At 36.5% G+C, this 16,540-nt stretch overlaps 1 protein-coding gene across 3 annotated transcripts in view; it reads right to left on the bottom strand.

The window, feature by feature from the left end:
* LOC124643723 (TBC1 domain family member 1) overlaps positions 1-16,540 on the bottom strand; it is a 54,530-nt gene that overhangs the window by 32,767 nt on the left and 5,223 nt on the right. For 2 of the 3 annotated variants that reach the window (XR_006985977.1, XM_047182778.1), the window contains exon 2: positions 7,434-7,506. The exons of the other annotated variant lie outside the window; for it this stretch is intronic. Coding sequence is in view for 1 of the 2 variants with exons in the window: in XM_047182778.1 (XP_047038734.1) it covers positions 7,434-7,499 (66 nt within the window). In the remaining variant the exon portion in view is untranslated. The remainder of the gene's footprint in view (positions 1-7,433; positions 7,507-16,540) is intronic. 3 annotated transcript variants of the gene reach the window in all.

The raw sequence follows: 16,540 nt of genomic DNA, 5'->3' as shown, positions 1-16,540 counted from the left end.
TTTGTCCTGCGCAGTTGATCTCCTTCGAGTCTCAGTCTGGAAACTATTATTACAGTAAAATTCTCATCATATAACTTTGCCGCTCTGAAGTGAGAAGCATTTGGCATATTATTTTGTGTACAATTAGGCACTTTTAGGTATGCATTCAAAAAACGTGTCATTGTAGGTACTACATTTATTCGTATAATCATGTATTGAATACAGATGAACAGTTACAAGAACTATTGAATATTATGGAACTATTTCTTAGTAATGGCTCAATAAATACATACATATACTTAGCATGGTATTGTATTGTTTTGGTTTCTATCAATATTTATATTAGCATACAAAACAGAACTATTTTTCAAGTTATTTTTCTCAAAGTAGAATTATGCAATATTTTAGAGGACCTTTTTAATATTCTAGCTAGATGATCTAAGTACTTGTTTATAAATAATATTTTTTCCTTATATTACTAATAAATAAAATGTAAACTGCAAAATCAGTTAGGAATAGGTATAATTCATGTGGAATATTGGTTGCTTATTCTTTTATTGCAAAACTGCTTATATGCACTTTGATAAAAGGCTAAGTTTTATCCGGGTGCGGCTAGTAAGTAGTTCCCTCAGGCAGTGGGTGAAACCTAGGTACTAAAATAATGTCGGCAAGTCTTAGGACACACAAAATATGTTACAGCCTTTTTATCATCCCACTGCTGGGCACAGGCCTCCTCTTACTTGGAGAAGGATTGAGCATTAATCACCACGCTTGCTCAATGTGGGTTGGTGATTTCAGACTACATAGTCCAGGTTTTCTCAAGATGTTTTCCTTCACCTTTTTATCAACCATTGGTGTCCAAGATATACTTTGAAAGTACATACAAACTTAGAAAAGTTGCATTGGTACTTGCCTGACCTGGATTCGAACCCACACCCTCATACTCGAGAGGTTGGTTCTTTGCCCACTAGGCCGCCACGACACACAAATACACAACAAAAAAACAAAAAATGATCACAACCAAAAGTCCAAAAGAAAAAAAATACCATTTAAAAATATTAATGTATGGTCATGAAATCATGCAAATAAGAATCATAATTTTGGAAAATACATTCGGAAGATCAAGTCAGGTTAATTAATGGTGTTATTAAGTACTGAAATACCACTGTAATTGATAAATTTATCTGACCCCAGATCAACCAACCAGGATTTCCCAAAGTAAATTGGCTTATAAATGGCAAAAGCCACGTCAACTTAACCTTTGTTTAAGAGAAGATAATTTACGAATCTTATTTATTTCTATATTGATATTTTGGTGTTTATGAGTTTGTTTGTTTATTTGCTTATCTAAGGAACCACTGTCATCATCATCATCATCATCATCTCCCAAACCTTTTCGCAACTATGTTAGAGTCGGCTTCCAACGGCGGTCTAACTGGATGCAGCTGAGTACCAGTGCTTTACGAGGAGCGACTGCCTGTCTGACCTCCTCAATCCGGGCAGTCCAATATCCTAGTAAGTCTGGTTGTCAAACTTTCTAGCTTCTAACTACCCGTAACGACTACTTAGGATATTCAGTGACAGCCGGGACCTACAGTTTAACGTGCCATCCGAAACACAGTCATTGGTGTCCAAGATAATTTCTTAGAAAGTACATACAAACTTAGAAAAGTTGCATTGGTACTTGCCTGACCTGGAATCGAACTCACGCCCTCATACTCGAGAGGTTGGCTCTTACCCACTAGGCCACCACGACTTCGATTAACGGAAACTAGTTTCTTATATTTCTGTCAAAAAACACAATGTTCTTAGAAGGAGAGCTAAAGTTAAAACCGACTGCAATTCACGTCCCGTGACTCATAAGTCTTTCATTTACACCGAGAATACACGTGGGTTCAAAGTGCAAGAGTGTTTAATAATAGACATAAAATTTGGATTAAAGTCTTTAAAAATATGTAATGGCATCCAGACCGATTGTCTGCCATGGTGACTGTTCACTCTAAAGAGATTAGCCAGCTGCGCAGGACATATTATAGTGCACAAGCATTTGCTTGGACACAGGTGCTCTCACTATTCCTTTACTCTCATAACCCGATGGGACGGCAATCCGACACGACCGGAGATAGATCAGGCGCAAGACCGACATTTACGTGCTCTCCGATGCACCGGTGTCAATCACCAACTTCCAAACTACGGGCTGCTTTGTGAAAGTTTCATAAAATACTCAAAGCGTTTTCAACTCAACCCGGGTATCAATTCAGCAGAACTACGGAGCAATCAGTGCGTACTTACACAGGAAAATTCACCCCTTCTGATTTCGTCCGTATTTCTGCCGAAACCAACTGCCCAGCAATCAATCTTAATTCTCATGTCATCATCATCATCATCTCAGGCATAGGACGTCCACTGCTGAACATAGGCCTCCCCCTAAGATCTCCACAGATACCTGTTGGAGGCGACCTGCATCCAGCGTCTTCCGGCAACCTTTATAAGGTTATCCGTCCACCTTGTTGGTGGACGTCCTGCGCTGCGCTTGCTAGTCTGTGGTCTCCACTCCAGCACTTTTCGACCCCATCGGCCATCCGCTCTGCGAGCAATATGGCCTGCCCATTGCCACTTCAATTTGCTAACCCTGTGGGCTATATTGGTGACTTGAGTTCTTCTACGGATGTCCCAAATTCTCATGTACTTGCAATAAATCTATTTTTATTTTGCACACGTACACGAGACATGAGAAATTATGGCACGTGAGTATAAAGTCCAAAACTGTGATAAAAATAAGTTTCATCTCTCTAATTTTGTCCAACTATCTTTTGGGTGGCTTCTACATAGTTAACTGGACAAATGAAGGTTAACTACCACTTATCTTCTACTTTCTAGGTTAACTAACATCACGGCCTTACTACAAAAGCTTAAACATCTGTTGAACGCTTCTCTAAAAAAAGTGTGGCTGCAAAACGTACCTAATTTTAATGACATTTGTAATTTTTTAGACAAGTGTTCAACAGACGTTTAAAAGTTTTTGTGGACGATATTATGTTTAATCTAAGCTTTTTTTCGAAATTTTTAGAAGATGATTTATAAGAAGTTTTGCACAAAATCGATCTAACGGTCTTCATTCATTTACGTACCGGGCCACTAGTTCGATATAAACATAGCATAGTCCATTGTACGACATCTAATTGTATGTATGTATGTCACTATAGAATTGTTAGAACACAATAACATTACAAACACGGGCCGGTCACGACGGCTGTTTACAACGCCGTAGTTAAATAATAGATGTAAACTGTAAACATCTCATTTGATACGCCACTTTTGTGTTAAGTACTACTAGACTAGAGGTTTGAGTTCAAAAATTCTTTGGGATTTTAACCTTACCTGCAAGAAGAGGGATATCATAAGTTTGACGGCTATGCGTATTTGTGACACCGTAACTTGACAATGGATGAACCGATTCATCATCTGCCTAGCCTTTTCCCAAAATATGTAGGGGTTGGCTGCCAGTCTAATCGGATGCAGCTGAGTACCAGAGTTTTACAAGGAGCGCCTGTCTATCTGACCTCCTCAACCCAGTTATCTGGACAACTTTCTGGCTTCTGACTACCCTTAACGACTGACAAAGATGTTCATATGACAGCCGGGACCCACCCATTTATCGTGCTATCCGAAAGTGGATGAAAACTCTGAGCTACTTAATTAAGTGATAAAACATCACAAATGTATATAAAATGACAGTTAGTTTATCTAACCAGTATTCTGTTACAGCCTTTTTATCGTCCCACTGCTGGGCACAGGCCTCCTCTCGCACGGAGAAGGATTGAGCATTAATCACCACGCTTGCTCAATGCGGGTTGGTGATTTCAGACTATATAGTCCAGGTTTCCTCAAGATGTTTTTCCTTCACCTTTTTATCAGCCATTGGTGTCTAAGATATATTTAGAACTTAACCAGTATTAATGACGGAAATTATGTATAAAACAAACAAATATTTACTTAAAGAATTTGAAGGTTGAAATTAACTTGTATCTTTTGAAGGGTAAATAAAGTACTAGCAAAGAAAAACCAGTATTTTAATTTATTGTTTGTTTACTAACATTAAACTACTGAACATATTTAGGTACATGTTTGATACACATGTAATGTAGTCATGTAGACTTTTTATCTAGTGCAGAAAGATTTTCTTTCGGGACGGGGTTGGAACTAGGGTTGCCAGATGGCCGGGAAATCCGGGATTGTCCCGGAATTACGTGTCTTGTCCCGTGCCCATTAATGGTTACTAAAAATCTACAAAGTAGCTCATAATGGGAAACAGAAGTTAAATATATAAACAGTCAAACATGCTGTTATTATCTTAACATGTCGCGTCAATTCATAATTATTATCATGACAATATGGCATGCTGAAATTCTAAACCAGGGGATAACGAAGTCATGAACAGATGTTATATTTCAATCCTAGCTGTGAAAACACTGATAAGGCTCAATCAAATCATATTCGGAATGAACCCAATCCATAACTTTGTGTATCAAAACTACTCACCAATTTTAAATGTTTGGTACACAGAAGAAGAATAAGAATAATTTATTGTTTATAAATTACATGCAATTGTTTTAATTCCTGAAACTTACACTAGGATTCCCTGTGTCGTAAGTTCCAGGCTCATTCGTTGTCAGTTTTACAATTCATGTACAGATTTTGAGGTTATAAAGAGGAGACAGGATTTCAAACTATACATTAATACACAAATCATATGCTATATAAAAAAACAGAAACATAAACAGTAAAGGCTTGCAGTTGGGTCTTGAAAGAATTTTGTTTATAGGTTTATACAAATTTAATAAATACATAAATATAGTGTAATTAATTTATGCAATATATTATATTAAATAGTGTAATCACTATGAGCCTATAAAGTCTTCCTTCATGTCATAGTCCAATGTAAAAAGCCATTTCGTGACCACAGATTTGCATTTAGATAGTGTTAGCTGCAGAATAAGATGCAAAGTCCTCGAATGCTACTCAGTAGCAGTCGTTGTTACAATTCCACGTCAGAGGCCGTCAGGCGGATTTGAGAAAACTCTGACACTAGGGCTTGTTAGGTGATTAAGCCTGCAGCTCAGTTGACGAGAAAAAGAACTTTTAAACCCATCAGAGGTTACAAACGTCAGGCTTAGAGCCCTTGTTTGAAATAATTAACGCAGCCCTGATACATAAAGGGCTTAAGAAGGAACATGGTGAGTTTTAGTCAGTAAGAGTCTGACATTCCCTCACGCTGCACCCACAGCGGGAGGGGTCATTTGATGGCTTCTCACCGAAAAAAAAAGTTTACAAATTAATGTGATGTTATTACATCTATACCTTTATATATAAAATCAAAGTAACACGACTGTATATTCGTGGGTTATTTGGCATCAAAATAAACTGATATTTGGCAGTGTTCCAGTGGCAATCGTTTTGTAAAGGACAAAACATTCGATGTGCCATATTTTCGGTCTTTGTGTGAATTTTGTTTTAAAACATGGACTTTGTACCTGAAAACTATCTTTGTTTGTAAAGAGAAAGAGAAAACAGTATTTTATATGTCTACTTACATATTTCTTGGAATTTCAGCAATGCTCTATTGAAATAATTTCTTACTAAAAACGCCTTATCCCTCCACGTCCCGTGGCAACTTCTGCTCGTATAGGGATAAATTATAGCCTACGTTACTCGGAAAGAATGTAGCTTTCCAATTACAGTGAAATAATTTTTCAATTTTTTTTTTTTTTTGTCATTTCTAACACATTCAAACATACATACTTAGGTATAAGATACCCTTTCTTGGCAGTTGGGTAAAAAATCATATAGGTATTGTGATGCACCTGACTTTTAAAATAGTAGTAACTTCACCTTTTGAAGGACTCAACAAACTCTATTTATAGTTGTACCTGTGCATATAAACACCATCTATGTATATAACATGTTGTAGGCATATACCATGGAGAACAAAATGACTAGCGGAGATGTCATAACGCAAAATCTCCTAAGAAAGTAGCGCGACAACATGCGGGTGTTCGGGGGACGAAGAACGTTACTAGCTCCACCCTTACATATATGCCTTTTATGGAACACGCACATTATTCTCAAAATTAAATCATCAATGAATCAAGACCAATCTTTGACAGATTGCTTTCATTTGACAAGGAACCCGAACGTCTCGTTAGTTCTTTTAATTGATCAAGCCTACAGTCCGTATTTGACCTAAAAGGAGGCGAATGACCTACCTGCCTTATGGCATCTCTACTCATATTTCCTTCTTCTGTGGCATAAACATACGTAAGAGAACGTATAGCAGGAAACTTTATTCAACGTTAAGATCATAATTTTCTGTAATTGCTAAATTGATATTTAGTATGGTGTTTATTTCCGTAGCATGTGTTTCTACTAATTTTAATATGGTACCATGTTTCTGCTATGAGCTGTTACTGCCTAGCCTTTTCCCAACTATGTTGGGGTCGGCTTCCAGTCTAACAGGATGCAGCTGAGTACCAGTGTTTTACATGGAGCGACTGCCTGTCTGACCTCCTCAACCCAATACCAAGAGGTGAGAATTGTAGTCAGACTTACTGGCTTCTGACTACCCGTAACAATTGCCAAAGATATTCAAATGCTGCTGGTTATAATGTATCAAATATATATGTATTGACGTTATACAGAGGTCAAGGCTGTAAGGTGTGACTTTGTTACATCGGCTTTTTGATGTCATTAAGATATAATTAATGACAGCAAGACACAACATTATGGTGTCAGGTTTTTGTCTAGTTTGCATATTAATGAATTATGCTGTTTTATTATCTTCTGAGCCCAGTATTAGTTATCTCGATTCAAGATTGTCAATTGATTGGTTCACTTATGAGACAATCAAAATAAAAAAAAATCTGTTCTAGCTGAAAAAATATTTCAGTCATTTGGCAGTCTGAACGAAAAAAAACACATAACAAGAAGACATAAGTACATTAAAGTTAATAATTATTGTAGGCAATTGTAGGTATGTGTGTACAATGTCCATGCAAAATTAACCATTGGTTAATTTGGTATTAAGATTGTAAAGAAGGTAGGGGTAGAAGGAACTTTTAAATGCAAAAGTTGATTAAATTAAGGTTGTAAATGACAACAGAAAAGTAATTTAATTTGGAAATATTTTTGATAGAAACTCTTGTTGAAAATAAGCGTCAAAGCGCTTAATGTTTTTTGTTTTTTACTTTAGTCATACATTCATTTGAAAGTGAGAGAAGTGGTGGGTTTAATCAGAAAAAAAAGGGTTAAGAAATCTCACAAGAAGGAAACATGTTACACAGACTAGATTTAGAGATGCTCTCAAAAACAGCCGTAAGAAATTAAAAGCTGCAAGACACAACTTTGTTACAGCGGGGTTAAAATGCACATACGAACAAAAACAACGTGCATCTTACCATATTCTTAATATTAATTGCTGAAGTGTCGGAGTGGGATCCGAAAAATGGGCGGTTCGAATTCATTTTCAATCTGTTAAAAATAAAAATATATTTGATTATTCCTTTTCTTCTCTGTATGAAAGGAAGCCTACGTTATGATGCAGGACAATAAAACAAAAGAAAAACACGCTTTTACAAATGCTATAATACGATACTCCATCATGGAATGAGCATGACTATCTTCCGGCTTCATCAACAGATCAGTTCAATATTATTTTATGTCATCAGAAATAAATAGATTTTCAATACGCTGCGATCATTGGAAAATGGTTAAATTAGTTACATTAGACTCCATTGCACAGTTACATATACCTAATAAAAACTTGTTAAAAAGATGATTTGAAGACTGAAAATTTTTCAGACTCTCAACAGTCAGACAAATGTTTGTGCCTTCCTGCTCACAAGCGCATTATTTCTACTCTTCAAAACTTGTTTATTGATCGCTGCATGCACAGTTAATGTATATCAATTCTCAATTATCATCAAATATGGTCGCTTGTATACCTATTATTTTATTTAATATCCAACAGTTTTAATCTTGTATCCTGTTTTCGAAATAACATTGATAATGCAAAGGTATGTGTGTTGGTAATTATTCAACAAATACATACACTTAGTGATTTAAACATATGGAATCATGCGTTACTTTGCGGAAATCCATGACAGAAAATGTTAGGAAAATATATAGCATTAATTTCTGCGAGACAGTTTCGAACCCAAACGGTCGACGAATCAACATCTCCTGAAGATGGGTGTGGAGTATTCAAAGCTTCAATCACTACATCTTTTTTCTAATATAATATGACACACCTAGTGATTTATCAATCTATAAATACATATTTTTGCAAGATAATAATTATTTTTTTCAAAATAATCACAAGTTTTTTTCGTACTGAGCTATGACCCCATCATTCATACCAAAAAACCTTGTAAAATGTGCGAAAATATTGTTCTATGTCTAAAAATAAATTTGTTAAAAAAAACCTTAAATATACCATAAAAGGCCTCTGGCAATATTTAAAGTTTTTTTTCTTGTATGCTTACGCACTTAACACCGGTATCTTTGTGAACTTTAAGATATAACTTAAAACTAAAGTGATAATTAGTATAATATGCATGTTTGATATCCGGGTGGCTGCTTTGGGACTTTCAAGTTTTTTTCTTGTTTATTTGAATTTGTTGTGAATCGCAGGGCTCTCGTTACGGTCAAGTTTATCTGTGCCTTTGGTTGAGTATGGTCTAGATTAAAAAGCTGATGAATGTATTTGCTTAAACGCGGAAATCTCAGGAATCTGATTTGAAAATAACTGAGAAAGTAAGCTATCATCATCATGATCATCTTCCTGCCCTGTTCCCAAGTCATTTTGAGTCGGCGCAACATGTCTTTTTCTTCCATTCCCCTCTGTCAGACGTCATACTTATATCCAAGGAAAGTAAACTATATTAAGCTATTTATTTGCACATGCATTGATACATTTAATTAGCAATTTGGGAAATATTGTTGATGTTGCTAAGGGCAGACGAATGACTAAGCGACTAATTGGGTCAAGTTTAAGTTAAATATAAATACTTGTAGAAATATAAGGAGTGAATAGAATATAAGGAAAAAGTTATATTTTCCTTAATTACTTTGTAATTATCCTGAATGGCGGCAATTGGATTGACCTAGCAGTACTGGCGTGGTAGTTGGCACTTTAATATATTCAATACTTGCAATATTATTAATGTGAGAATTACTGAGTCTGTCTGTCACGACTCGATATATATAAACGTATGCACTTATAATAGTGTGGATGGACGTTTAATAGAGAGAGCCACACAACAGAAACTATAAAGTAATCTGTGGCATTACTAGAAAAAAAAAACATTTCTACATATTAATATCATCAATAAATCATTGATGCGTTTAAACGAAGTATTTAAAAACATGATACGTAAGAAAATGTATTCAGGAACAAATATGAGTAAAAAGTTACCTAAGTGTTTTCAGTAGGTAAACAGAATCACCACAAACACTTGTAACTACATATAACCTATTATTTACATATAACTTTGACAAAATCAAAAACCCTGTTTACTTAAATGTCAAAATCAACTTTATTTACCTAACGAAAACATACATAATTTACAACAACATTATTACAATAAAATATCCATACATAACAAAAGCAGGGATTATGCAAAATACGTCAGAATGTGTAAAATTTAATTATGTTTACCTCTTTACAAAGTCACGTCGGCAAGCAAGTGTCAATGAATTTGACAACACACGTCTAAAGCATTATAATTATTTTCATATACGTGTTTTATGGAAAACAAGGGTTGTATGGTTTTGGGTGGAACAGTAGGTATTAAAAAAAAATCTTAACCGACTTCAGAAAGGACAAAATGGTAAAGTAAATGTTTATATTTTTTAGGGTTCCGTACCCAAGGGATAAAACGGGACCCTATTGTTTTCACTCCTCTGTCCGTCCGTCCGTCCGTCTGTCACCAGGCTTTATCTAATGAACCGTGATAGTTAGAGACCTGAAATTATCACAGATGATGTATTTCTGTTGCCGCTATAACAACACATACTGAAAACAAGAATAAAATAAATATTTTGGGGGGGTTCCCATACAACAAACGTAATTTTTTTGCTCATTTTCTAAATAGTGGTACGAAACCCTACTGGCGCGATTCCGACTCGCACTTTGCCCGTTTTATAAGAAAAAGTACATTTTCAAGGTATATGAGTATCTTATTGCCACCATGTCAGGATCTTAGAGAAAATTAGAGAACCGAGGGGTACGTTTATAAATCGTAGACATGGACGGAGTAAAAAGTGTGTCGAGTTACCTAAACAGACAGTTACCTGGTTAAACCTAACCCCTTTGCTAAAATTGCTTCTCAGACTTCTGACTACCCATAACATCCTCCGAGCCTTTTTCCCAACTTAGTTGGGGTCGGCTTCCAGTCTAACCGGATGTAGCTGAGTACCAGTGCTTTACAAGGAGCAACTGCCCTATCTGACCTCCTCAACCCAGGTACCCGGGCAACCCAATACCCTTGGTTAGACTGGGTGTGTATGTGGCTTGGTTCTGACTACCCGTAACGACTGTTAAACATATTCGAATGACATCTGGGACCCACTAATTCAACGGGCCTTCCGAATTACGGGGGAAATATTTTTCGGTAGTAACAGCCGAAACCAAGAGAAACATTTAGTCTTAGTTACAACTTATAACAACTTTACGTAAATGTATACAAATATATATTACCTAACGAGCATTTATTCATAAGGCAACAAATATATTGACCTTACCTCATAAACCTGTTACCTATAATCTTATGGAAATTTTATCATCGCAAGGTCAGCCACGGTCACATTTTTTAGGGTTCCGTACAAAATGGGTAAAACGGGATCCTATTACTAAGACTTCGTTGTCTATCTGATACCAGGTTGTATCTCATGAGCCGTGATAGTCAGACAGATGAAATTTCCACAGATTATGTACTTCAGTTGCCGCTTTAAATACAAAATGAAGATTTTATTAAATAAATTAGCCGTTTTCCTAAGGTTTTCCCACGTCCCGTGGAAACTACTGTCCATGCCGAGATAAAATATACCCTATGTTACTCAGGAAGAGTGTAGCTTTCAACAGTGAATGAAAAGACTGTTTAAAATCGGTTTTGCAGTTTATCAGTTTTTCCATTACAAACAGACAAATGTTTCCTCTTTATTAAACAAGTATAGATGGGTCTCCCAAACAACAAACGTATTTTTTGCCGTTTTTAGGGTTCCGTTCCCAAAGGGTCAAACGACCCTATTGTTTTCGCTCCTCTGTCCGTCCGTCCGTCTGTCACCAGGCTGTATCTTATGAACGGTGATAGTTAGAGAGCTGAAATTTTCACAGATTTTTGTTGCCGCTATAACAACAAATACTGAAAACTAGAATTAAATAAATATTTTGGGGGGCTCCCATACAACAAACGTGATTTTTTTGTCCGTTTTATAAATAATGTTACGGAACCCTTCGTGCGCGAGTTCGACTCGCACTCGGCCGATTTTTTACTCTCGCACTATACTAAAAATGTCTCATTCTTTTGATTCGACATATTGTTGTTCTAACATAAGCTATCTATCAAAAAAGGTTATATTTTCAGCTAACAATAAGAAAATCAGGCTAACAAAAGACCTTCTAAGTAGAATCTATCTTCAATAACCATTCAGTCTATGTGGGCGAAAGAATAATAGCCAAGTTAATGTAGTCTTTAGCTTAGCTTTTGTTATTGTTATGTTATATACTGGCCCTCTAAAGGAACAAAAGTTAATGTGAAATACCTTTTTTTGCACATATTAAACTAATATTACTAAGAGAATCGGGTCTTTCGTCATCTCAACACACTTAACTTATCACGAATGTGTTCAGTTGGTGACCGATGATGTTTGTGACACAGAAAATGAATACCTACATTCATTTGTTGGCTGTACTTTTTGCTTGAAATCGGGTTAAATTCCAAAACGTGTCGACTTGGTGAAAACATAAAAGTGTATAATTTAAGTTTCACCAACTGAACACGCATCAAAATCTTGACGTGTCGAGTTGACGACATGATAAATGTTAAAATTTTGAGTTTCACCAACTGAACACATTCGTGATGAGTTAAGTGTGTTGAGATGACGAAAGACCCAGAGAATCTTGTAAGTTTCCCTGTCCTAACGGGTCCGAAGCTACTGAACCGATTTCAAAAATTATTTCGCTGTTAGAAAGCTACACTCTTCCCAAAGCTACATATATTATAACCACGTACCTACGTAATCGAGTATCGCTTTATTTAGAAGTCGAGAATTTCAGGATTCTGCAATGTTTTTTTTTTTTCACCGACTTCTAGAACTTTGACAAAAAAATCTTTGGAATTAGATAGTTTTTTTGCTTTTCAAAGTCTAGATCGTCACCCGACGAAACTGACAGAAACATCTAACATATAGAGATGTATTAATAATGAAAATCAGTGACGTAAGTATGTAGTTTTCTGTTTCAAGTAATCCATTACAGCTACTTCCATTATAACAAGGTAGTCTATGGAATATTGGAAACCATCCAACTAGCTTCTTGGAAAATCATTTTCTCACTACCACGTAGAATTTGGCTCGACTGCTTGAGAAAGAAATAAGGAATAACACAAGTATTTTCTTACAATACTAACTTCCGCCCACGATTAAAAGTATACTAAGTACTTATGAGTTAATTCAGAGTTTTTGAACACTGCAAACTTTTAGTCGGCCGATAGTTTGTTTGGGCTTTTTTTTAACGACGTCAAAAATCATCAAATGAAAATCCCGCTGTGGGTTAGCAGCGGTGAGGGAGTGTCAGACTCTTACTGACTAAAAACCGTCGTGTTCCGTTGTAGGCCTTTTATGTACCAGGGCCGCGGTAACTCTTTCAAACAATCCCACAGCCCCAGTTTGTTTGGGCTCATAAATCAGTATGGAGATGAATGGCAGAACGCACATTACAAATATTCCGATATTTAGTCAGCAGCAGACTGATTAAAATCTTTGGTTGGAATCAAAATTTTCTAAGTATTATTTTACTACTATGATATTTACTTTCATACCAATTTATATTACAAATTAAAACTACATACATATTCACAAAAATACAAAAGGGGGGAAAAATTAAAAAGGAATTTTAATAGATGGATAACATAGATTTTCTTTTTCATTTTTTTTTTTTTTTGCTTTAGCGTTTGCAGTGTTTGAGTTACATTTCAAAAGGATTTCAAAAGGTCACATTAAATGAACCTCTAACAGTATATTTTTGCAAAAATCTTCAATAACAGACATATATTGTTGTTATTTATAACTAGGAGTAACACGTTTATGTTTTGCAAATTTTTGCGAGAATTCGCAGAAAAAAATCTAATTTGCATAAATTATTATTAAGTATAAAATAAAACTGTAAGATTTATTTTTTTGTCGTATTTTGAACCTAACTCACGTCTACTCAGATTAGGTACTATGTATGTAGGGACCTTTTGAGTGCAATGGCATTTTGAGTGTCATTTTGATTGAGTTAGGTACATACATACATCACAGTCTTTTTTTACCTTGCTTTCAGAATTAAGACATCATAGATAGCCTGTATCCTCGTTTACTGTTTTTCACTGTACACAATATTCACAATAAATGGGTTATTTAACATTGTAAGAAGTTTCCAAGTTTTACCAACACCTCGTAAGATGTGTAGAAAACTTCCAGATTTATGTGTGTACAATGTGGTATACCATTTAGCCATCAGCGCAAGTGCCCAAGTCAAACCACCTGAAACGGATGCAGATTTAATCATCTTTTGTGGATGTTAACAGGCCATAGTAGAAGGCCTAGGCCTGTCAGGGCTGCAGAATTGATAGAAAGAGTTGCCGCGGCGCTGGCAAGCTCAAGAAGGAACATGACGGGTTTTAGTCAGTAAGAGTCTGACACTCCCTTACACTACACTCACAGCGAGAGGGGTCATTTCATGATTTTTAATAGAAAAAAGTTTATATACAATACATATTAGTTACAAGTCAGAAGCCAATAACACCAGTCTAACCAAGGGATATTGGGTTGCCCGGGTAACTGGGTTGGGTAGTCAGATAGGGCAGTCGCTCTTTGTAAAACACTGGTACTCAGCTACATCCGGTTATACATAGTTGGGAAAAGGCTCAGGAGAATATGATGTTTCACAAAAAAAATATCCAACAGATTTGACATCCCATAACATTGATAGCTTTAATTAACAAGACCGGACTTAATGGGGTCACGATGGGGTCATAAAACTTACTGGTGATGACCTTAGAGAGGTGAGGGGGGGACTATTTAGTGAATAGACATGGTAAGGTCACGGCACGGTCAAGGTTAGACGTTATATCATCTTCGTGTCCACCGTTTTTGGGAGCTGGCCAAAAATAAAAGAACTACGTATATTATACAGGTATGCTGTTTGACGTGGTTTGTTTCGTTTCCTAAGTGAACTACTTCACGTATCTGGATAAAAAATAGCTAATAGCCTTCCTCGATAAGTAGGCTATCTTATCTAGCACTAAAGGACTAAGATTAGGACGTTTAAGCAAACATAACTTCATTTTATTCGGGTTCGGTAAGCAGTTCCTTCAGGAGAAGGGTGGAATTGCGGCAAGTAGCTAGGTTATGAAAAGGTGCTATCTACTTTAAGGCGACTATATAAGAGTTTTAATTAGGTATGAGGTACTTAACACTTTCAAATTACCCTCGAACTGCCTCGTTGGTCTAGCTGTCGCAAGTGCGGCTGCTGAGCACGAAGTCTCGGGTTCGATTCCCGAGTCGGGCCGAAATCGCTTTGTGGGTTTTAGAAGACTTTCACAAAGCAGCCCGGAGCCTGGAAGCTGGTGATTGATTCACCCGTGCATCGGAGAGCACGTAAATGTCGGTCCTGCGCTTGATCTCTCTCCGGTCGTGTCGGATTACCGTCCCATCGGGCTATGAGAGTTAAGGAATAGTGAGTGCACCTGTGTCTGCGCAAATGCTCGTGCACTATAATATGTCCTGCGTAGTTGGCTAATCTCCTTACATGAGAACAGCCGCCGTAGCCGATAATCGGCTAGGAGGACATCATCACTTTCAAACATTTACATGTTGTTTTGGTGAATTCGCAAAGGAATTATTGTTTATTTTATGTTCCAAACAGAATATTATATAATTTTCACTTTATTGGAGCTTTTAAACGTAATACCATGATTGTAAACAATTTAGTTTTTAAATAGTGTTTAGTTCTCAGCTGTCGTATTAGGATAAGAAATCCTGTAAAGATAGTTTAAGGTGTTTTTGAATAAATAAATACATCGGTGTAATCAGGCCCTATGTGGATTGCATATCTACCATTTGTGTGATAGAGCTCTAGTAACTAATACTGCAAACGTTTGCTATTGCAATACTGCATAGGCTGTTGTTTTGATCTCCCATCTACGCCTATGCGCGTGAACGGTAAACAAATGCATAAGGAATGCATTGCTTTTAGAAACTCTAGCTGCATCTAGGTATCTTAGAGCCAATTTCAGCAACAGTCGTTCCGAAAAATCTTTCAGTGTTGGATAGCCGAGGATCTTAAAAGGTGTATAGTGCATAGGCCGTTTATAGAGCTTTTATCTGGGTGCGCGAAGTAGCTCCCACTAGTCCCACTGGTTGCGGGTGAAATTAATTAATCGAAAGTTCTTGATATTGACTACTTTTAGCACCCGCATCAAAAAAAATTTTTATTATTCTGATGTAGGTATGAGTCACAACAAAAAAAAAATCTTGCATTAAAACAAACACCTACACATCTAAACTTAACAGTAATTATTTTGATTACTAACCAGATAAATTAATAAGCAATCAAACCATCAATATTATTAGATACATTTTTGTTCAACAAACCAACTAACACTCGCTTCATTATCATCTCCCGAGTCTTTTCCCAACTATGTTGGGGTCGGCTTCCAGTCTCAGCGGATGTAGCTGAGTACCAGTGCTTTACAAGGTGCGACTGGCCTATCTGACCCCCTCAACCCAGTTACCCGGGCAACCCAATACCCCTTGGTTAGACAGGTGTCAGACTTACTGGCTTCTGTCTACCCGTAACGACTGCCAAGGATGTTCAATGACAGCCGGGACCTACAGTTTAACGTGCCATCCGAAACACAATCAAACTATCATCATTATTAGATAAATTTTTGTTCAACAAACTTTTGCTTATCCTCTATACATTGGTATAGATTTCTGTCGTCAAGTTTACAAGCCGTTAGAAAGTAGGTATACGCTAATCGTAAATGGTAATATTTGTCATTCACAGCATGCATCGTTAGTTTATATGCAGGTCGGCCATATAAAATATCCGTTAGGTCTCATATACAATTCTGTTTGAAACTCTAACATCTAGCTAGATAGTAATAGTAGAGGACGTAGAGGTAACATAATTCGTTTTTTTTTTCTGGTATACTTTCCCCGAGAATTATAGGCTACATTTTATCCGGGTATGGTAGGAAGTTTTCCCGGCACGCGGGTAAAACCACGGGAAACCAGA

Source organism: Helicoverpa zea, chromosome 28 (assembly GCF_022581195.2).
Source record: "Helicoverpa zea isolate HzStark_Cry1AcR chromosome 28, ilHelZeax1.1, whole genome shotgun sequence".
Classification (NCBI taxonomy): domain Eukaryota; kingdom Metazoa; phylum Arthropoda; class Insecta; order Lepidoptera; family Noctuidae; genus Helicoverpa; species Helicoverpa zea.
This window is presented reverse-complemented; position numbering and strand designations above follow the sequence as displayed.